This window comes from Bombyx mori, chromosome 22, assembly GCF_030269925.1.
Source record: "Bombyx mori chromosome 22, ASM3026992v2".
NCBI classification, from domain to species: Eukaryota; Metazoa; Arthropoda; class Insecta; order Lepidoptera; family Bombycidae; genus Bombyx; species Bombyx mori.
This window is the reverse complement of record NC_085128.1, coordinates 17,335,239-17,357,633: the sequence shown is the minus strand read 5'-3', so window position 1 is coordinate 17,357,633 and position 22,395 is coordinate 17,335,239. Positions and strand designations below refer to the sequence as shown.

The 22,395-nt window shown below is 44.2% G+C and overlaps 1 protein-coding gene across 7 annotated transcripts in view; it reads left to right on the top strand.

Moving 5' to 3' along the window:
* The window catches only part of LOC101735367 (zonadhesin), a 74,361-nt gene that overhangs the window by 480 nt on the left and 51,486 nt on the right, over positions 1 to 22,395 (top strand). For 5 of the 7 annotated variants that reach the window (XM_062675069.1, XM_062675068.1, XM_038018721.2 and 2 more), the window contains exons 2-8: positions 1,139 to 1,357; positions 1,749 to 1,952; positions 11,596 to 11,784; positions 12,384 to 12,578; positions 12,866 to 13,054; positions 13,217 to 13,411; positions 14,071 to 14,268. In XM_062675069.1, coding sequence (XP_062531053.1) covers positions 1,139 to 1,357; positions 1,749 to 1,952; positions 11,596 to 11,784; positions 12,384 to 12,578; positions 12,866 to 13,054; positions 13,217 to 13,411; positions 14,071 to 14,268 — 1,389 coding nt within the window. Of the gene's footprint in view, positions 1 to 1,138; positions 1,358 to 1,748; positions 1,953 to 11,595; positions 11,785 to 12,383; positions 12,579 to 12,865; positions 13,055 to 13,216; positions 13,412 to 14,070; positions 14,269 to 14,674; positions 14,879 to 15,817; positions 16,208 to 22,395 lie in introns of those variants that run through there. The other 2 variants (XM_038018720.2, XM_012688775.4) reach the window with 2 other exon arrangements.

Genomic DNA, 22,395 nt, shown 5'->3' with positions numbered 1-22,395 from the left:
GTTTCACCAGGACAAGTGGGCGAGCAAAGGCTCAGCCAGGATTGGTAGGATTTACTAACAGCTGCTCGAGCGCCTCCAAAGGAGACCTAACGACTCAAGAGCAGCTACTACGCGAATGAATCTACCACTGGATCGGAATCGCGACCTGCTGAGAAGGTCTGGTAGATTCTGCGAAGCACTGCTTTTGCTAGAGTTGGTGTTAGTAAATTCCCTCAGGTTGAGCCCGTGAGCTCCTCACCGGGCGTAGCTGGAATAGCCACTTAGACTACCAGCAAATAGGTAAGAAAAAAGTAAAAAAAAAATAGCAAAATATAATTTGCTATTTTATAAAAAAAAAGAGGCATTAATCGTCGACATTACAATGATAAATCGCTCATTTCCAGGGTTATTACGTGATAAAAGACGACATTACGTGAGTCATAGCAGCACAACAAATAATGCAAAAACATAAATATGTTTGTAATAAAACTATACATTTTCTCAATGACTTCAAAGCCATAGTAACGAACATAATTGTCAACTATGTATGTTTAACCCTTAAAGCACGAACCATCGGGAGATCGACTCTCTTCTAATGCGTATAATAAGTGCGGAGCGTCGGAATATCGACTATTGCGCAGTTTGATTACAGTTATCGACCTGTACGGATGGTGATAAATATCCGTATGCGTTCGCTTTACGCCCTACGACAGTAACCTATTGTTTTCCATTCACTTTACGCTTTTTTTTTCCTGCCTATGCTGATAGCCTTGAGAGGCTATTTCAGCTTCACCCTAACGTGTAGGTGAGCTCACGGGGCTTAAACCGGAGTGTAGCTAACACTGGGCCTAGCAAGAGCAGTGCTTCGCAGAATCTAACACCGGATCGGAAACGCGACCCACTGAGAAGATCCGGCGAGAAACTCAGTGGGCTGTGTCTATGAGTTAATTTACCTACTCGTCGAGACCTTCGTCGCAACCGACGGGTTCGACCAGGACGATGACCGGTGCTTGTGGTACCTAAAAGCACCGTTAATGGATACCTAAAAGCACCGTTAAATATACATACTTTAGTAGTTTATTCCCGTTTCGGCACAGGGATCATTTCTGGACACCCTGAATGAGCACAGGTCACTGATTACGTTATTTCTCATTCGAAGATGCGACTGACGACGTCACGGAGCCTCCTTGTGCGGACAGCGAGATATTAGACAAGTGCCCCGTGGACTGTCCTTCTGATTACTGTCCAACGAGCCGATGCGATGACCAGTCAAGCTGTCCGAAGCCTGCGAGCGCCGACTGTCCAGCGCCAGCCTGCAAATGTAGATTTAACTACAGACGCGCAGCCAACGGAACGTGCATACCGACTAGAGAATGCCGTAAGCTCCAATCGTTCACTGTTTTACTGCTGGTAGAAGTTCCTGTGAGTCCGCACGGGTAGGTACCGCCAGCCTGTCTGTTTCAACCGTGAAGCACTAATGCGTTTTGGTTTGAAGAATGGAGCCGCCGTTTTAACTATACTGAGACCTTAGAACTCATATCTCAAGGTGGGAGGCGGTATTTACATTAACACCAGGTGGGATGTGAGCTCGTCCACTCGTGTATCTAGAAAGGCATTACTGCTTCACGGCAGAAATAGGCAGGGTGAGGGTACCTACCCGTGCGAACTCACAAGACGTCCTACCACCGGTATACTCGTAGTTTCGCGTTTTGTTTTTGGGGAAATGATATTCTATTGTTTATATTTCATGTTCGAATTCTGATTCGCAGCTCCTTTCGATTGTGACGGTGATAATGAAGAGTACAATCCCTGCCCTCCTTTCTGCCCCGGAGAGAGCTGTTCGCAGGCGACGGAGGATGGGGAGTGCCATCTTGTTGGAAGAATAGGCATCGTATTGCCGTGCAAACCAGCCTGTAGATGTAAAAAGTACTTCTGGAGACAGGACGGAGTCTGTGTGCCATACGAACAATGTAGTCAGTAATAAGAATTTATTTTTTATGGGTCATGGGTATTGAATTAGGTGTAGCCGCTTAATATGAATAAACATTTATATTAAAAGTAACTTTTTAAGACGTAACGTTTACTAAATGGTAACTATTTTGATACTAAAAATCCGTAAACTCACCTAGCTTCGTCGACAAAAATACCGTTTATTTAATTTTGAAATTCCAGTCATTGACATCATCATCATCATTGATCATTCTTCCCTATTACCCTCTGCTGGGGTGTAGGGCTCGAATCAAATCCTTCCATTTACGACAATTTCCAATCATCGACACGGTACTTAAATAAACAAAAAAATTATAATGGTTGTCTGAAGTCGGTTTACGGACAAGTTTTACGTGATAACGTCAGTAGCAGTAATATTCGAACTGCTAGCTTTGACGTCACGCGAGAAGAGAGATAAATGTGTCAGAAGCCAATGCTTGGGCCGATCGTGCCTCTCTATCGCTTGTTCCGCGCTCTCGCTTGCACGCTCAGGCTCAGGCGGAACGTGACACTTTCTCGTGCGTGCAGCCAGTGTTCGTCAACAAAATCGACTTAAACTAATTGAGTCGTCTATTATCAAAGGTGGCAATCTGTGCATTTGGACAAAAAAATGTTATTGATATGTCAATACAGATTTATTTGAATATAATCGTCTCCTTCAAAGAATACGGTTCAAAACCTGCATTAAATAAAGGTTAATACTTAACCTGTTATTTATGTAAGATGTCGATCAGAAGAGTTTTGTGACTGCCAATGGAATACAAAGTCAATAATTCGTTTTTCTGATTTACCAATAATTGTGCAAAAGTCACATTGCCGGCTTTGATAATAGTCGACTCAATTAATATGCAGTAAAAAGTTAAAAAAATAATGCGTATTCTTCTATAACTTAATATTATCAATATCATGACGTTACAATTATTGTTATTTTTGGAGTCGGTGTCAGCCAAGGTAGTTTTGTAACTACATGCCGAGGGGTGAAAGGTGATAGTAGGTGGTAGGACCTCATGTGTGTGAAGCAGTAATGCGTTTCGGTTCGAAGGGTGGGGCAGCCGTTTTGTAACTATACTTGAGACCTTAGAACTTAAAGGTGGGTGGCGCATTTACGTTGTAGATATCTATGGGTTCCAGCAACCATTTAACACCAGGTGGGCTGTGAGCTTGTCCACCCATCTAACCAACAAAAAAAAGCTTGGTAATGCGTCATAGCTGACACCCTTATTTCTTCGAATATGAGCAAGGACTGAAAAGCTGCGCTCACTGACAATGGCAACGGACATCGGACGATGATAACAAACTTTTTGTGGCCTAGAATATGTTATGGATATCACAAACATGTGGTTACAATAGGACGGCGCCACTTGCCATACAGCACGATAGTCATTAAATTTATTGGATGAGAAAAGCGGAAGGCTTCGTCCGCTCGGCTACTTTCTGTGGTGCTAGTTGAAATCTCTAGTCTATGCAGACAAACTACAGTCTATTGCCACTCTGAAGTTCAACATACTCGGGCTCTTCGTGAATTGAGCCCCGTTTATACGAAAATGTCATACAAAATTGGTCCATCAGGATACACCACCTGCAGTCGCGGCGGCCATATATCTGAAATTATATTCCATACCTATTGTCATCGAAGACCCTTTAAAATAAAATAAAAATTGTGGCAATATCACTTAAACAGGTTTTTTTAATTTTATTTTTAAGTTCGAGCGCTCTTGAAACTGAGAGCATAAAAGGAAATGTGTTTGACAATAACGGTAATAGCGCAGTTGAGCATGCCTTGTTTTAACATGTGACAACAACATAACTGTAACGTATTGGAGGTGCACACGAGATTGACCGGTTAAATATATTTAATCGTGTCCCGAAAACCGAAGAGAAAATATCACTGGGCATACAAAGTACCACAAATATAGTGTATATGTGTATTTCGTGGTTGGCACGTCAACGGCGCTCCCCACCCCGAGAGAAGCGTTTTAAGTCTCAACGATTACCCCACCTTTCAAACAAGAAGGAGCCCGAGTCAGAACTAAGCTGGACGGCGGCTCAATAGACGTCATATTACCAGTATCTGCTTCGCCTGTTACCCCTGGGGTATGACTTCACATATCTAATTACCGCGAGCGTACGTTTTGCCATGACGTTAAGACGAAATGGCTTTTCTGTTTTTTTCAAAATCATTGTGTTGTTGGAGATGCTTATGTCGAAATTGTATACGTCGTCGTGGCCTAAAGGATAAGACGAAGAAGGTGCATTCGTATCTTGCCATGTACCGATGTACCAATTTTTGCAATAAAAAACGTACTTAATAAATGGTTAGCGATTGACTTCAACAGTGAAGGAATAACACCGCGTAATAAAAATCAAACCCGCAAAATTATAATTTGCGAAATAACTGGTGGTAGGACCTCTTGTGAGTCCGCTGCCCATTTCTGCCATGAAGCAGTAATTAATGCGTTTCGGTTCGACGGATGGGGCAGCCGTTGTACTGTAAAAGCTGAGACCTTGGAACTTATGTCTGAAGGTAGGTTACGGCATTTATGTTGTAGATGTCTACGAGCTCCGGTAACCACTTAACACCAGGTGGGCCACGAGTTCGTCTACATATCTAATCGATAAAAAAAAAACGAAAACAATAACATTAATAGTAAATTTTATTTTTATGCCTTAGACACGATTAACTGAACCAATTTATTGTTAACTTTAATCACTTTTTGTAGAAATTTTCTGTCACGATTAACTTTGTTATGTGTTGCGTGCATTACTTTCAATATGACTTGTTATATCTGTTATTAGAATCCAAGTGAAGCTTCTACTGAGTTTATTTATATTTTTCCCCCTAGTTCGCTGGTAGCCTAAGGGGCTATTCCAATTTCGCGCGGATGGGTAGGTGAGCTCATGCTCATAGGCTCAACCTGAGAGAATTTGCTAACACTAACCCTAGCAAGCGCTCTTGCCAGGGCTGGTGCTTCGCAGGATCTACCACCGGAGCGAAATCGCTAGATGATGAGGTCCAAGTTCGTCTACCATAGCAATCGAAAAATGTTTAGGAGTCGTCGTGGCCTAAAGGATACCGAGTAAGACGTCCGGTGCATTCGTGTTGAGCGATGCACCGGTGTTCGGATCTCGGGCGGGTACCAAATTTTGTAATGAAATACGTACTCAACAAATGTTCACGATTGACTTCCACGGTGAAGGAATAACATCGTGTAATAAAAAGCAAACCCGCCACAATTATAATTTCCGTAATTACTGCTGGTAGGACCTCTTGAGAGTCCGCGCGGTAGGTACCACCACTTTGCCTATTTCTGCCGTGAAGCAGTAATGCGCTTCGGCTTGAAGGGTGGGGCAGTCGTTGTAACTATACTTGAGACCTTAGAACTTATATCTCAAGGTGGGTGCCGCATTTACGTTGTTGATGTCTATGGGCTCCAGTAACCACTTAACTTCAGGTGGGCTGTGAGCTCGTCCACCCATCTAAGCAATAAAAAAAATGTTTATTTTTCTCTTACTAGGTGTTAAAGGAAAATAAATTGAGGGCTGCTGTAAGTTTGCTGTGCTGAAAGTTTAATATTGGCACATTTTTGTGATATAATTATGGCCAATAAAATGAATTTTTAAATACATATTTTATATTATATGGAATAAAAAAAGAGATACATATAAATATGCAAATATTTATAGTACATCGAGGGGTGAAAGGCTATTTGGCTTAAGCGACATCTTTGCAACTTTACATAAGAGCCATTTAAGGTTTAAAATTTAGAAACATATCACATAACCAACAAGCTGCTGCACCTATTACAACAGAGTAAATTTAATTGAAGTTCAAATAAAAACATCGAACTATTGATACTTATACCAAATAAAACGTACAATTACTTACAAAGATAAAAATAGCGTATTAAGCGAAATGTCGCTTAAACAAAATATCCTTTCACCCCTCGATATACTTCCGCGTTTCAGTAAGTTATATTATATAACATAACAATGATTAGCAACAAATTCTCTTCAACTAGTAACGGAGCTCTTGTAGGCCGAACACAGAACCATTTAAACGTTTTAGTATATATTTGCCACAACTGTGTGTACTTGCATTGCCTAAAATATTCCGACAGGGGACTCCCCGACTATCACATATCACATCACATAATGTTGACGTGAATCTGTGCTTTTAGGTACCACAAGCACCGGTCACCGTCCTCGCCGAACCAGTCGCTTGCGACGAAGGGCTCGACAAGCGAATACATGTTAGGGCGAAGCTGAAAAAGACTCAAGGCTATCAGCATAGGTAGGAAAAAAATAGCGTGAATCTCGTTAAAACTCGTTTCGCTGTTAGTTGCCGGTGCGTTCTTAAGACATACATTACTTTTTTGTTTGCCTAAAATAAGTTAAGTTTTCTTAAGTTAATCTTTGACGCCTACAACGTTTCAAAGTCGTATACTGAGGCAATTGCGGCAGAAGAACAACGTACAAGTAACATTACACATTGAAATTCAAACATGGTTCACACTTCACGCTAGTAAAGTGATCGGAAACTCGGCCAAAGATAGATATGTATCACACAAATGAACAAAATTGACAAAAATACCCTTTTTTAACGCGTATTTTTATAGCCTTGTGTTTAAAAATGTTTAGTCGTCCCTTACAAGGCAAAATAATAAGATATTCCGTGCCTGAACTAAGGATTTCGCGGAAGAGACGTAGCTGAAAAGTCAAAGAGCCTCATGCAGTTCGCCACGAGTTGCCGACCACTGCACTGGCAAACTATTGTCCATAATCTTAATTGATTAATTTGTCACTTCACAAGGGCAGTTAAATAAATCGAGTTTTAAAATAAACATAAAATTCGGAATTTTCGGAATTATCGATTCGCGGAATCGCCTAAAAAACAAGTTCACGAAAAATACTACTTATAAATAATGATAAAATAAACATACACGGGTTATTTGAATATCAAACGCGATGTCGTTCAGTTTGCTCATAGTGTTGACGTTCGTGAACATCACGTACAATGTAAAAGTTGGTTCGATCAATTGTAACGAGCAAATAAATATTTCTATGTTATTTTAACTTGACAAGTTTTGTTTACACCACAGTTACATATTTTTTCCTACCTAGCTGAGAGCCTTGAGAGGCTATTTCAGTGTAACCTTAACTACATAATAGGTGAGCTCACGGGGCTCAAACCTGACGACGTAGCAAGAGCCGTGCTTCACAGAATCTACCGCCGGATCGGAAACGCGACCCACTGAGTAGATTCGACGAGAAACGCAGTGGGCTGTGTCTGAGGGAATTTCAGCTGACCTCTGCTCTGAAAATGAAATACACGTGAACTGTGTCCTAGCACAGTGTGGCCTAATGTCGTGCTCAGAGAAGGACGGTCCTATGTACTGCCCATCGGTGTACCAAGAGTCCTGCAAAGCCGGATGCGTGTGTAAAGAGGGATAATCTGAAAGACGATAGCGGTAAATGTGTCGCCTGAGAAAATTGCCCATATTGTAAGTATAGGTACGTACAAGGTACATTCAATAAGTGATCTGTTTGATATAGCCTGAGTTCAGTAGGATTTTAATGACAGAAGTTTGATCTACTGTTATACGAGTCTGAGACCTCAGGCCTCCTCGGCATACTACATAAAATATAGTATGCCGAGAACATATAGTATACCGAGAAGAAGTATGTAGGTATATTATACTTACTTTCCATGCGTCTAGGAGTTAGGAGTTCTTACTTATTTAAACGACTACCTTATTCCGAAACCCTTTATTCCTGTTTTACGTATAGGTGGTACCTAGTCCATTATGGCCATAGGTCAGTGGACCCTAGCGGCACACTGCGGCCTGTTTGACCATTAATGAATGAATGACTTATTTTATTTCAGACCACAACAAGTCCATATGTGTACATAGTATCTTTGAAACATACTCAAGATTAACAAAACCAATCAAATAAAAAAGATACATTTATTAAAAATAATTATCAGTTGAATACATTTCAAATAATCCATTCAACTGATACTTACTTCGAACCAACCGTTATTATTATTATTATTTAGTCCGCAAGTGTACCATGGTACAATGGTTCAAGTACCGACAGTCATAACGGTCTGTTAATGCCTTCAGGATGCTGTTAGGGCTGTAACATACGAGTATGAAGCCTCAGGTCTCCTTGGCTTAATATTGCTACCTACTTTCCATGTGTCATGTGTCATTTTGCATTCTTACTTATTTATCTAACTCCCATTTTTCGAAACCCAATCTGGTGGTATAATAGATTTAGCAAAGTATTGCTCTCTCTAGGATAAATGTTAAAAAGTCCTCCCAGGTTGAGCCCATGGCTGAGCCTTTGCTCGCCCACCTGTCTGGGAAACTGGAAAAGCCCCCGGACCACCAGTAACCCTTCAATCTTAAAAAAAACTTTACACACCACACTATTGAGTGTTGGAAGTTTCTGTGAAAAGAGAAAAATCGAACCATTCGTAACCACAGAAATCTTTATATTTTTCGACAATTCGCTAAAAAAAACAAGGCCACAACACATTGCTTATAAAAATATAACTATCTATATATAGCAATGGAAATAATTCAAACTGTTCGTCTCTGATTTCATATATAGCAAATCGAACTAACAACTAATTTCATCTTTTTTATCTGTTGATACCGGTCAGGTTACTAAAGCGAAGATATAAAATTGTTATGTTGTCGGCCTAAAGGAGCGTGCACACTTTAAATTTAATCAGACGTCTTGAAGTTGGTAAAATTAAGCTCAAAATTTTTATTTGGAATTGAATGAAATTAAAATACACGCTATGCTTACCTGCCTGTCAGTTTGTTCATATTAATTCCTGATACGACTAATACTATTTAGAGGGTGCTTTTGTCGGCAAAGAAAGAAGTTCTCAATACACTACTCGTCATTTCGAAAACGCTTAGTGCGTGAAAACCAAATACTGATAGTATTAAATTTTAATTTCATTTGGGAATATGTATTCAAAAAAAAACATTAACTATGTTGTACATCAAAAATACGAAGTTTTACATCCGTTTTTTAAATTGCAAATTGCGCGTCTCACCGCGGGGCAAATATAGTATCTTAATAAACATTGGTTTGTAGCACGTTCGTCATCACTCATTACAGACACTTTGAGCTATCGTTTCACGGAATCAACAAAAAACAAGTTCTCGGCAAATACGGCTTATAAATAGTGATAAAAACAAACACACGGTTTATTTGAATATCAGCCGCGATGTCGTTCAGTTGGATCGTAGTGTTAGCGTTCGTCAACATCATCGTCCTCTGTACAGGTGATTGAATCAGTTTTTTTCTCTTAAAACAAACATTCTTGTTGCATTTCAGCTTAGACCAGTTTTGTTCTAAGCATTTCGAGTATTTCGGTGTTTCAAGTCACGTTTTTCCGTTATTTTTAGTTTAGTTTTTCCGATAAACTAAGTATCATCCGACAAATTCAATTGCGATTTTAGATATTGTCTCTTATACTATCTACTCTAGCGGAGGTCTTAAGTTTGAAAAAAAAATGCAATCGGAAGTGAATGTGTGAAAGTGACTTGTTTAGATTCTCCTTGAGTGTAGCGTAAAATAATGCTATATTTGAATGACCACTGTTGATAGTTTAATAGCTCATGGACATCGGCAATTGCATTAGCTTTTTCGAGTCTCTAGCTACCGATAGAGACTCCACAAGAAGGAAAACGCATAGCGCTGTGGAATTATCGAGTAGAGAAATGATTTATGTAAAAAGCTGCCAAATTTAAATGACTACTTTATCAAGTTGCTTGCCTTAGAAACTTAATTGTTTCGGTACTTGTGTACGATCACGACTGTATCACAAATATTAAATCTATTAGCATCTCGCTCGCTCTTCATCTATCAATAACCTCAAGGTCTAGCGAAGTGTCTCGGTACAAATAATCTGAATATTTGATGATTATGTTCCCAAATAATGCGTAATTTTTTTGTTTTTGTTCGCTCGCTTTTTTTAATGCACGCCGAATTATTGTATGAGAAGTAAAGTTACACTTAAAAAAAACGCCTATGCGTTGAGGTTGATACGAGGTAATGTGGCAGTTGAACCGACTAAATCTATAGCGAAGCCAGGTGACGCGATTCGTGCCAAGCTCGTGTCTCCCCACCACCCTGTCCCTACTGGGCATGGCAGTGAAGACTGCCGGTTCGGCGTCTGTCGGGACTAGGGCAAGGGGATATCCGAAGCACGTCTAGACGGCTTATTCCCTCGCAATATCCCGCTGGATCAGAATCAGCACGGGTCGGGATCTGAGGACATGTCTCTCGGATGCTCTTCCGCAAGACACGTGTATAGCAATTAGCAGCTTATACGCCGTCTTCGTTGCTGCACTTGAATGAAAAATTGTATGGATAAATTTGGAAACGTGGCTAAAGATCATATAAAGCTCGAGCGTGTTCTAAAGATCATCCTAATCTACTTAAAACAAGTCGCTATTTCTGATTAAAAACAATATATGTATTTTAATATACTTTTATTAAACGAGCAGTTAGGTGTACCTACATCATCAGTTATTATGTAATTATAAAAACATGTTGTGAGCCATAGCCATTCATTATCTGTATATAATATGCCAAAGGTCACGAATGTCATCACAACACAACGCTACCGCTGCTATGTAAGAAATGATGTAGTCCTAACCCGCACGTGAAATATTAATCAACTTAATCTTTATAGGTATAATGTAAATTAAATAACAAATTGGCCCTTTCACACGCTTTTATCAGTTTGACCTATATTTATTAATTTATCTATGTAACGGAATCTTTCAACGTAATTTTCACCAAAATGGAAACGTCCCTATTCGGATTATAAAATTTGGCCCTGTATCAAAGACACATGAATGTACATTGTGCACCAAGGGAGAAAAGTAGGAAATTTCCTCCCGCGTGGAAAATTGGCAAACACGCTGGATGAGATGTCCTAGTTTTTTCCCGCGTTGCACATACAATTTTTTCTCCTACCAGACCGAAAGTTCCTAGAGTACCGAGCCGGGGTCCAGGGGCGAAGTCCTGGCCGGGGGTACTCAAAAAAAACATTTTAACTGTTTTTTAATTTTTAAATAAACTACTACTAATTGAATAAGAACTGTCTGATGAACTGATGAATGACTCATCTTTGTTTAATACTTCACTATTAAATTTTATTGCCTTTTGTTTATTTCACTTTTACACTAAGCACAATATTGCAAATTACCCGAGCACAACAATGGCGGAGAATTTTAGGTGCGTGAGAGCAGACGTAGACACTAACGTGCATGCGCACTTGTACCCAGGGAGAAAAAGTTACACTTTCTTCCCTGTACAGCGGAAGGAAAAGTTACACTTTCTTCTCTGTACAGCGGGAGGAAAACCGAACTTTCGGCGTAGGTAGGAGAAAAAATATATTATTTTTATTACTGTGATCTGGATGTTTTTCTGTAGGTATTATGTAGGTACTTATTATTGAAGTAAATAGGCAAGCAAGCTCTTAGCATTTAGGTGATTATCAAATTCCATAGGTTTCACAACATTTATGATGCCACCAAGTCGTCCTGTGAACGTAATCAGAAGTAAATTTCCCAATGAATTTAAAAATTTCAGCTACTTGTCCAGAAAACGAAGAACGCACCTGCCTTCAAGGTTTATGCAGACCTCAGAAGTGCATCGAAAAAAATGATATCATCTTCTGCCAATTAGTTGATGAGGAGAAGTGCGAATATGGATGTGCCTGCAAAATAGGATATCTGAGAGACGAAAATGGAACTTGTATACCGCAAGACAAGTGTCCAAGTAAGTCGTAAAAATAAATTCTGAACCCTAAAAGGATATTTAAAAGTATAGTCCTAGCTTTCAAGACCTGTGTATTATGTAACCAATGTGCATGCAAATTTCGTCAACGTGGACCTAATAAAATCATATAACAGAACCATACCGCTATTCCATACACTATATAGTTTAATAACGCCATTTATGTAACCTAATCGTTAGTAGCCTAAGGGGCTTTTTTTTCGGGCCGGGGCCGAACCTCCTACGAGGTCGCCACGCCTAAAAGGCGCGTGGGGTATGTGGGACTTGATGATCTGCAGATGTTGGGAGCAGACCACGGGCCCAAGGATATTTTTAGGGCCCTACCGTACTAAACGACTCCACTGCACTCTTAAACGCCCGGGGTCAGAACCCGGTCAGAGTGAGGGGATTCCCGCGGTCAACACTACAACCAGACTCGGGGCGCCACCCCGCGGACACCCGACCGACGGGTCGTCGAGGCGATAGTCGACGACCAACGACGCCGGTCTCCGCGGTACGGCAGCGCTAGCCTAAGGGGCTATTCCAACTACTCATGGTCCGGTAGTTCCATTAAGCTTAATTTACCTAATATCTATTTGTAGCTGTGCCTTGTCCAGTGAATGAATACTTCACGAACTGCGCTAAGGGCATGTGTCGTCAGGAGAACTGCACAGAGCTGGGCAAGTTGTCTGAATGTAAAACGCAATCGACAGAGCTGTGCGAGCCGGGCTGCGTTTGTGAAGGGGGCTTCTTGAGATCAAAAAACGGAACGTGCGTATCTATCGATGAATGCCATAGTAAGTTTATTAAATAATGATAGTAGTTTTTCTCCAAAAACATAATAAGTATGTGGTGGATAAGTTTGTGTTGCTCATAGACGAGGGCAGTTACAGGGTTACAGGGTTACGTTAAAGCATATCCTTAATAATTATGTAAGTCTCGTTTAAGCTTCATGAGAAAAATGGCAATATTACATAACTGCAGTGTACTGGGAATTATTTTGTATTACTCTGTAGGTAAATCAATCTTAAGGACGTACGGCTGCTAAGGTACTTTAATAACATTGGATACCTATTATTTTCAGGGGAACTATGTCCCGTGAACGAAGTGTACTCGAGCTGTCGACAGCCCAATTGTAATTCTGATAAATGCGAGTACAAATACAGGTCACAGTCGTGTCCCTCGGACGAACCCTGCGAAGTCGGTTGTGTTTGTAAAAGAGGATTTCGTAGGGCTGACAATGGCACCTGTGTCGATGAAAGAGATTGTGAATGTAAGTCAAAACCTTAACATAATACAATATACATTAATTAGTTGTACAGTATTTTTAATATTCTTACAAATCCATCATCAGATCTAACAATTCCAGATAAATCTTGATGTAATTAGGTCCAAGATAACATAACCACTCCAAGTATGTAATTAATGTTTTCAGCCCAGCTTTGTTCAGTAAATGAACAGTATTTAAGTTGCATCCAAGCTGTTTGTCGGGTCGAGAAGTGTTCAGACCTGGGGGGATCCCTCAGTTGCAAGGGGGTGTCGGAAAGGGAATGCGTCGGTGGCTGCGTCTGTAAGGACAACTACTTCCGAGCTAAAAACGACACTTGTATTAAACTCAGTGATTGTGACGGTGAGTAAATATTTTTATTTTTTATTTTTTTTATTCCCTTGTAGGCTGCTGCTTGTGGGCTGCAGGGCGGGATCGATGGAGACAGTTGGTTGACGAAATCGGACGGAGTCACGATCCTCAGCAGTGAGGAACCGATCGAAAAGAGAAGAGATGAGAGATTCCCTTGTATGCAGACGAGCATACGGCCCACCTGATGGTGAGTGGTTACCGTCGCCCATGGACTTCAGCAATGCCAGGGGCAGAGCCAAGCCGCTGCCTACCGATTGGTTTTCTTTTCTCATGGTTTAAGAATTTGCCGCCTAGTTTTTACGACTTCATTCAAAATTCTTACGGATGGACATCAAAGGCCGATATTAATCGATTCACTCACGTGCTTGATGGCTAATGTGTTATATATGCTTCTTCTTCTATATCGTTCCCTCACTGCTGAGGATCGCGACCACATGTGACGTTTCTCCACAGTGTTCGGTCATGGGTTGCATGGACCGCATGGTACAGACTATACACCACAGCTATAATGCTGCCACTCTTACCGCACCGAATTACATAGTAGAATAGATTGGAATAATAGCTATTCTTTGATTTAATCTGAAACTTATCTCTAGTAGAGGAGTTTAACGCGTTTCCTGATAAATCCGGTCAAATTTGCAAAATTTCAGCTGACCTTTGCTCTGAAAATGAAATACACGTGAACTGTGTCCTAGCACAGTGTGGCCCAATGACGTGCTCAGAGAAGGACGGTCCTATGTACTGCCCATCGGTGGACCAAAAGTCCTGCAAAGCCGGATGCGTGTGTAAAGAGGGATATCTAAAAGACGATAGCGGTAAATGTGTCGCCCGAGAAAATTGCCCAAATTGTAAGTATAGGTACTTAAGTACTTAGGTTTTTTAAAGCCAGAGGTCTGTTTGACTGTTGACAAACGAGTCTGAGACATCAAGCCTCCTCCGTTAGTAATTCTTAGTTAGCTATTAAAAAAACTACTTGATTCCAAAACCCTTTATTCCAGTTTTAAGTACAGGTAATAGGGCATTTCATTATGTCCATGCCGGTCGGTACCATTTTCTCTTTTATGTCTCGAAGCAACGTTCGATTTCAAACAGGACACTCTAGGACCGCCATTGCAGCAAAGCACTCATCCCGCGCCCAAGTTCGATAGCTTCATGTGGTGTTTTTAGGCTGAGATAATCGCTTAACACCAAGTGGACCGAGAGTTCGCATGCTCATCCACACACTATATTTCATGGACTTTTCACAACTTCTAGCTGATTCATTCAAAACTTGTGCGGTAAATGAACAATATTCGAATTGCGTACAGTCTGTTTGTCGACCGGAGAAATGTTCAAATCTGGGTGGTTCATTAACGTGTACGGGAGTGTCGGAGAGTGATTGCACCGGTGGATGTGTGTGCAAAGATAACTACTTTAGGGCTAAAAATGGCACTTGTATAACGGTTAGCGACTGCGATAGTAAGTACAATGAAAGTCAAATAATTTCAGTGTGTTTCTAATTTTAGATAGAAGAGCCCGCCTTGTTCTGATTCTTACCGTAGCCCATAAACAAAACAGAATGAATGCTGTCTCTAGACTGAAACATGAGTTTCAACTGAACTCATCCATAAGGGTTCAATAAAAAAAAACCCACTATTATTGTCCTAAGATAAAGTTAGAGGAGGTCTCAGTCACAAAGTCGAGTGAGAATATAGTGGGGACGACCAATGCGGAGGAATAATACAAGTCCGAGGATCCTCTGTTTGTGTTTTGACTAAAAACAAGAATATACCTACCATACAAAATCATCCGGTCTCTCGAAACTGATTTGCAACCTATCTGCTGGTGTCAAAGAGATACTCTGTTGCTCTATGCTTTACGAATGGCCTCTTATTCATTTAAGATATTCGTTATCATAGACGAACAGACGAGTTTACAGCTCAATTGATCTTAACTGCCACCGGGGCCCTTAGGCATCACAAAGTAAATATCACCATTCACCTCATGTCTCAAACATAAGAGTCTAAGTCTCAATGGTTTAGTGTAACGGCTGTCCCACCCTTGTAATCCCGGTCATCGTTCTCGTCGAACCCGTCGCTTGCGACGAAGGGCTCGACGAGTAAATTAAGCCACAGACACAGCCCACCTAGTTTCTCGCCGGATCGCCTTAGTGGGTCGCGTTTCGGATCCAGTGGTAGATTCTGCGAAGCACGGCTCTTGCTAGGGTTGTGTTAGCAACGTCGTCAGGTTTGAGCTCCGTGAGATCACCTACTATAGATAAGCTTACGCTGAAATAGCCTCTCAAGGCTATCAGCTTAGGTAAGAGAAAAAAAAAAGAAAAAATTAAAATCGAATCGCATTGATGCCATGTACCCACTATGATGCCATGTACGAAACCTAAACAAGTTTTTTTTCCAGAGGAATGTTCAGGCGAAAATGAAGAGTTTACCAACTGCACGAACCCATGTCCGCCGCGTACTTGCAATTCACTCGTCGCTCGTTTTGATTGTAGTAAGCCCAAACCCTGCGAAGAGGGATGCGCTTGCAAACCAGACTACTTGAAACTCGACGACAATTCGGCCTGTGTTAAGATTTGCGAATGTCCGCAAATGGCTAGCTCTCCTGACTGTCCAAAATTATAATGCAAAGTTAAATTAAAGATAATATGGATTTCAAAAACATTATTCTATATTTTTTCAAGTTAATTAAGAAATTATTCTCATATAAAAGTGCTCTAAAATATTGTACAACTCATCATAGGTAAACAAAAATATTTATTTGTTATTAAATTGACAAATTATTATTAGATATTATTTTTTCATTGTGTTTCGTGAATTTCTTCCATCCCATTTATAAAATAGGGCCTTACGAATTATAATTAAATTATAAAATAGGGCCTTGTTATTCAACGAGGCCCTATTTTATAATAAGCTTTAATAAAATCAAAACTTGTTTATGATAGTTATGTATAGGGTGAACGAGCACACGGCCCACCTGGTGTTAAGTGGTTACTGGAGCCTATAGATATCCACAACGTAAATGCGCCACCCACCTTGAGAAATAAATTCTAAGGTATAGTTACAACGGCTGCCCCGCCCTTCAAACCGAAACGCATTACTGCTTCACGGCAGAAATAGGCAGGGTGGTGGTACCTACCCGTGCGGACTCACAAGACATCCTACCACCAGTATTTATGCAAATTATAATTTTGCGGGTTTAATTTTTATTACACGATTTTATTCCTTCACCGTGGAACTCAATCGTAAACATTTGATAAGTACGTATGTCATTACAAAAACTGGTATTTGGCTGTGGGATACGATACTAATACAACGGACGTGTTATCATTCAGGCCACGACGATTTCCAATAAATAATAAATAATGAAATAAGAAAAAATAGTTTTCTTTTTTATTCATCTAAGAGAGCAGACCGCTTAAAGCTCGCCTAGATATTAGAGCCCGTAGAAGTGACTTATGAAAAAATAGCGATGACCTTCGAAGAGAAGAAATAGATGATGATTTACAGAAATTACGGCTTGAACACCGTCACTTAGGTACAAACAGATGCGACAGTAACTGGTAGGACGGTGGTAGCTGCCCGTATAAAAACATACATTCAACGCAGAATAGTCAATAAACAGTAACGTCATTCAATCTAAACTATATAGTTTGCAAACTCTGGTAACAACGTAAGAAAAAATAATATATAAAAGCGAGTAGTAACGCTAGTTTTTGATATCATTCTCGCTCACGACTCGGTCGTGCGCGGACGTGCTTTCCGATCCGTGGCCCGCTTGCGAGCCGCGTCTCTGAACTCACAGTTGTGCTCGACAGTGTAGTGACCGTGAATACATCGTGCGTACAATTCGGTAGTGCGGACGTGCCGATCCGTTGGTCGCTTGCGATCTGCGTATCGAGGTCCATTTTTGTGCGCTAAAGTTTTGTAACCGCGAACCCACCCTTACCAACTGCCTTTTTCAAGGCAAAACCAATCGCTACGTTCAGCTTCCTGTGGCACTCACAGGCTAGCGATTTCCTAACCCTTCCCAAAAACAACAGTCTTTTTCAAGACTAGACCCCCGCTCGCGATTCTGCCTGCTGTAGCACTATACAGCCCGAGCGGGTTCCTTTCCTTTTCCCCGCCGATTGCCGTTTTCACGGCATAGGCATTCCCCCCCCCTGCTCCTTGCTGTCCTGCAGCACAGGGGGGTTACAAATCCTATCCGGGGCCTCGCCTTTCGGCGAGTTCAACAAAAGTCCCGGGGCCGCCCCCCCCGGGCAAGAAGACCGAAGATGAGCGAAGATTTTGTGTGTGACAGTGAAAGTGCTAGGGACATTGTCGGGTTCCTCCGGGATAGGTACCCGTCAATTAGGGCCGAGTATCTCAGCTATAGGGCCGCTCGTGGCAATCCCTCCCCCCCCGCGTCCGTCGCCGCGTTTCTCAACCGTGCCTCGGAGGCACGCCGCGCGCCCCCCGCCGCCGCGTCAAGTTCGAGCGCACGTTCCCACGATGCGGCTCACATAGCGCCTAACGCTACCCCCACCCCCGCGCCCGCGTCGTTTACGTCATCGCGCGCTTCGTCCGTCGCGACCTCGATCGTTTCGAGTTCAGGCTCCGATACCGAATCGGAGATGGATTTCGAATCCGCGTCAAGCCCTCAGCCTGGAACTTCGGATGGGTTCCAAACCGTAACGCGCGGCAAAAAGCGTACTCGCGCCGTGGAGTCCCGGAGCTCCACGACGAAACAGACTAAATCCGCGACCGCCTCTCGACCAAAAGTAGTAGTTACACCGGAGTCGGACTCCGCGCGCCGCGTAACCCCACCGCCGCGTCCCAAGCCCGCGCCCGCTCCCCAAGTAGCTGCCCCGCCCCCGCTGATACTTCAAGAGAAGACAGCGTGGAATCGCGTGTCCCAGGCCCTTCAGGCAAATAAAATTAACTACACCCATGCGCGTAACGTCGCGCATGGGATTCAGATCAAGGTCGCAACGCCGGGCGACCATAGGGCCCTCTCAGCATACCTCCGAAAGGAGAACATAGGTTTCCACACCTATGCTCTTCAGGAGGACCGCGAGCTCCGCGTAGTAATACGCGGAGTCCCTAAGGAGCTAGAAATAGACTACATTAAGGAGGATCTGACCGCTCAGGCCCTCCCGATAGTTAGTGTGCACCGGATGCACAGCGGGCGGGGCAAACAGCCCTATAATATGATACTCGTGGCGTTAGAACCCACCCCGGAGGCCAAAAAGAAGATCGCATGTCTCACGACAATTTGCGGCCTATCCGGGATCTCGATCGAAGCCCCCCATAAGCGTGGCACTCCCGGACAGTGCTACAGGTGCCAACTCTATGGCCACTCAGCGCGTAATTGCCACGCGCGCCCCCGCTGCGTGAAATGCCTCGGCGATCACGCTACGTTAGATTGCGTTAGAGATAGGGAAACCGCGACCGAACCTCCCAGCTGTGTCCTATGCCTTAAGCAAGGGCACCCCGCGAACTACCGTGGATGTCCCAGGGCTCCGCGGAAACGTCCAACCCACCCAGCTCCGCGAACCGTCGGCCCAAAGACTTCGGCACCTTCAGTGCCGAAACCCGCCTTCGTGCCGGCTGCAGTTCCCACGGTCTCGGCGTGGAAAAAGCCGCTGCCGTATACGAAGGCGGGAACGGAAACCGCACCCCCGCCCCCGCTCGCGACACGCCCCGCGCCTCAGCCCCTGCTCGCACCTCGCCCCGCGCCCGCGTTCCGTCCCCCGCAACCCTCTGCCGCCAACGACTTCGCGCTCGTGCGCGACTTCGTCACCGCGGTGAACTTCGACCGTCTGCGATCGTTCGCTGACGCTATCCGTAGGTCGACAACCCCCGAACAGCGGCTCGCGGCCGCGTTCGATCACATGGACGTTTACGAGTCCGTGTCGCGTACGTTATAAAATCTTTACCGGTAATCAATGGCGCAAAAAGGTAGAGAAAAACCGTATTCCCTTACGTTAGCATTCTATAATGCTAACGGACTCGCGCGGCAACGCGATCAAATTTTCGAATTCCTCCGCGATAATCTTGTAGATATTCTATTAGTGCAGGAAACCTGTCTGAAGCCCTCGCGTCGCGACCCGAAAGTAGCGAATTACGTCATGGTTAGGAATGACAGACTCACCGCCTCCAAAGGCGGGACTGCCATTTACTATAGGCGGGCCCTGCACGTTGTCCCTCTCGATACTCCCTCGCTCTCACATATCGAGGCGTCAGTGTGCCGTATCTCGCTGACGGGACACCAGCCGATCGTCATCGCATCCGTTTATCTCCCCCCGGACAAGCCCCTTCTGAGCAGTGACATCGAGTCACTGTTCGGCATGGGAGACTCCGTCATCCTGGCAGGCGATTTAAATTGCCACCACACTAGGTGGAACTGCCATCGTACTAACGTTAACGGTAGGCGTCTCGACGCGTTTATAGACGACCTCACCTTTGAAATAGTCGGTCCCCCAACTCCAACATGTTATCCGTATAACATCGCGCTCCGTCCGAGCACTATAGACCTGGCATTGCTTAGGAACGTAACTCTGCGCTTGCGTTCCATCGAAGCAATGTCAGAGCTCGACTCAGACCACCGACCTGTCGTTATGCAGCTCGGTCGCCCCCACAACCCAGTCACTGTTACGAGGACCATGGTGGATTGGAATAAGCTGGGCACGTGCCTAGCCGACACCGCTCCGCCAATCCTCCCTTACGGCCCGGATTCGAATCTATCCCCCGAGGACACCGTCGAATCCATAAACATCATTACCGATCACATATCTTCCGCGATCATTAGATCTTCTAAAGAAGTCGATGTGGAGGACAGCTTCCACCGCATCAGACTGTCCCCCGATCTTAGGAATCTCTTAAGAGTTAGGAACGCGGCAATCCGGGCCTACGATCGTCTTCCCACGCATCCAAACCGGATTCGGATGCGTCGTCTACAACGCGAAGTCCACTCCCGCTTAAGCGACGCGCGTAACGATAATTGGCATAGTTATTTAGAACAACTCGCGCCCTCCCACCAAGCATACTGGCGACTAGCTAGGACTCTCAAATCCGAAACTACCGCTACTATGCCTCCCCTCGTACGCCCTTCAGGCCAACCACCGGCATTCGATGACGATGACAAGGCTGAGCTGCTGGCCGATGCACTGCAAGAGCAGTGCACCACCAGCACTCAACACGCGGACCCCGAACACACCGAGTTAGTCGACAGGGAGGTCGAGCGCAGAGCTTCCCTGCCGCCCTCGGACGCGTTACCCCCCCATTACCACTGACGAAGTTAGAGACGCGATCCACAACCTACAACCTAGGAAGGCACCCGGCTCCGACGGCATCCACAACCGTGCGCTTAAACTCTTGCCAGTCCAACTGATAGCAATGTTGGCTACAATTTTAAATGCCGCTATGACGCACTGCATCTTTCCCGCGGTGTGGAAAGAAGCGGACGTTATCGGTATACATAAGCCGGGCAAACCGACAAACGAAACTTCTAGTTACCGTCCGATTAGTCTCCTCTCGACGATAGGAAAAATTTACGAACGGCTCCTTAGGAAACGCCTCTGGGATTTTGTTACCGCGAACAAAATTCTCATAGACGAACAGTTCGGATTCCGCTCAAAACACTCGTGCGTACAACAAGTGCACCGCCTCACGGAGCACATTCTGATAGGACTAAATAGGCGTAAACAAATCCCGACCGGCGCCCTCTTCTTCGACATCGCGAAGGCGTTCGACAAAGTCTGGCACAACGGTTTAATTTATAAACTATACAACATGGGAGTGCCAGACAGACTCGTGCTCATCATACGAGACTTCTTGTCGAACCGTTCGTTTCGATATCGAGTAGAGGGAACTCGTTCTCGTCCCCGCCAACTGACCGCCGGAGTCCCGCAAGGCTCCGCGCTCTCCCCGTTATTATTTAGTTTGTATATCAATGATATACCCCGGTCTCCGGAGACCCATCTAGCGCTCTTCGCCGATGACACGGCTATCTACTACTCGTGTAGGAAGATGTCGCTGCTTCATCGGCGACTCCAGATCGCAGTAGCCACCCTGGGACAGTGGTTCCGGAAGTGGCGAATAGACATCAACCCCACGAAAAGCGCAGCGGTGCTCTTCAAAAGGGGTCGCCCTCCGAACATCACTTCGAGCATCCCACTCCGTAGTAGGCGCGCAAACACCTCCGCCGTTAGTCCCATCACTCTCTTTGGCCAGCCCATTCCGTGGGTCTCGAAGGTCAAATATCTAGGCGTCACCCTCGACAGAGGGATGACATTCCGTCCCCATATAAAAACGGTACGCGACCGCGCCGCGTTTATTCTAGGACGACTCTATCCAATGCTTTGTAGTCGAAGCAAACTGTCCCTCCGCAATAAGGTAACTCTCTACAAAACTTGTATACGCCCCGTCATGACGTATGCAAGCGTAGTGTTCGCTCACGCAGCCCGCACCAACTTGAAATCCCTTCAGGTTATTCAATCACGATTCTGCAGGATAGCCGTCGGAGCGCCTTGGTTCCTTAGGAATGTGGATCTCCACGACGACCTGGAGCTCGACTCTTTTAGTAAGTATCTACAGTCGGCATCGCTGCGCCATTTTGAGAAGGCGGCACGACATGAGAACCCTCTCATCGTAGCCGCTGGAAATTACATACCCGACCCAGTAGACCGAATGGTAAACCGTCGACGTCGCCCAAAGCACGTCATTACGGATCCTCCTGATCCATTAACGGTGCTTTTAGGCACCACAAGCACCGGTCACCGTCCTCGTCGAACCCGTCGCTTGCGACGAAGGGCTCGACGAGCGAACTAACCCATAGACACAGCCCACTGAGTTTCTCGCCGGATCTTCTCAGTGGGTCGCGTTTCCGATCCGGTGGTAGATTCTGCGAAGCACTGCTCTTGCTAGGGTCAGTGTTAGCAACTCTCCGGTTGAGCCCCGCGAGCTCACCTACTAACGTTAGGGTGAAGCTGAAAT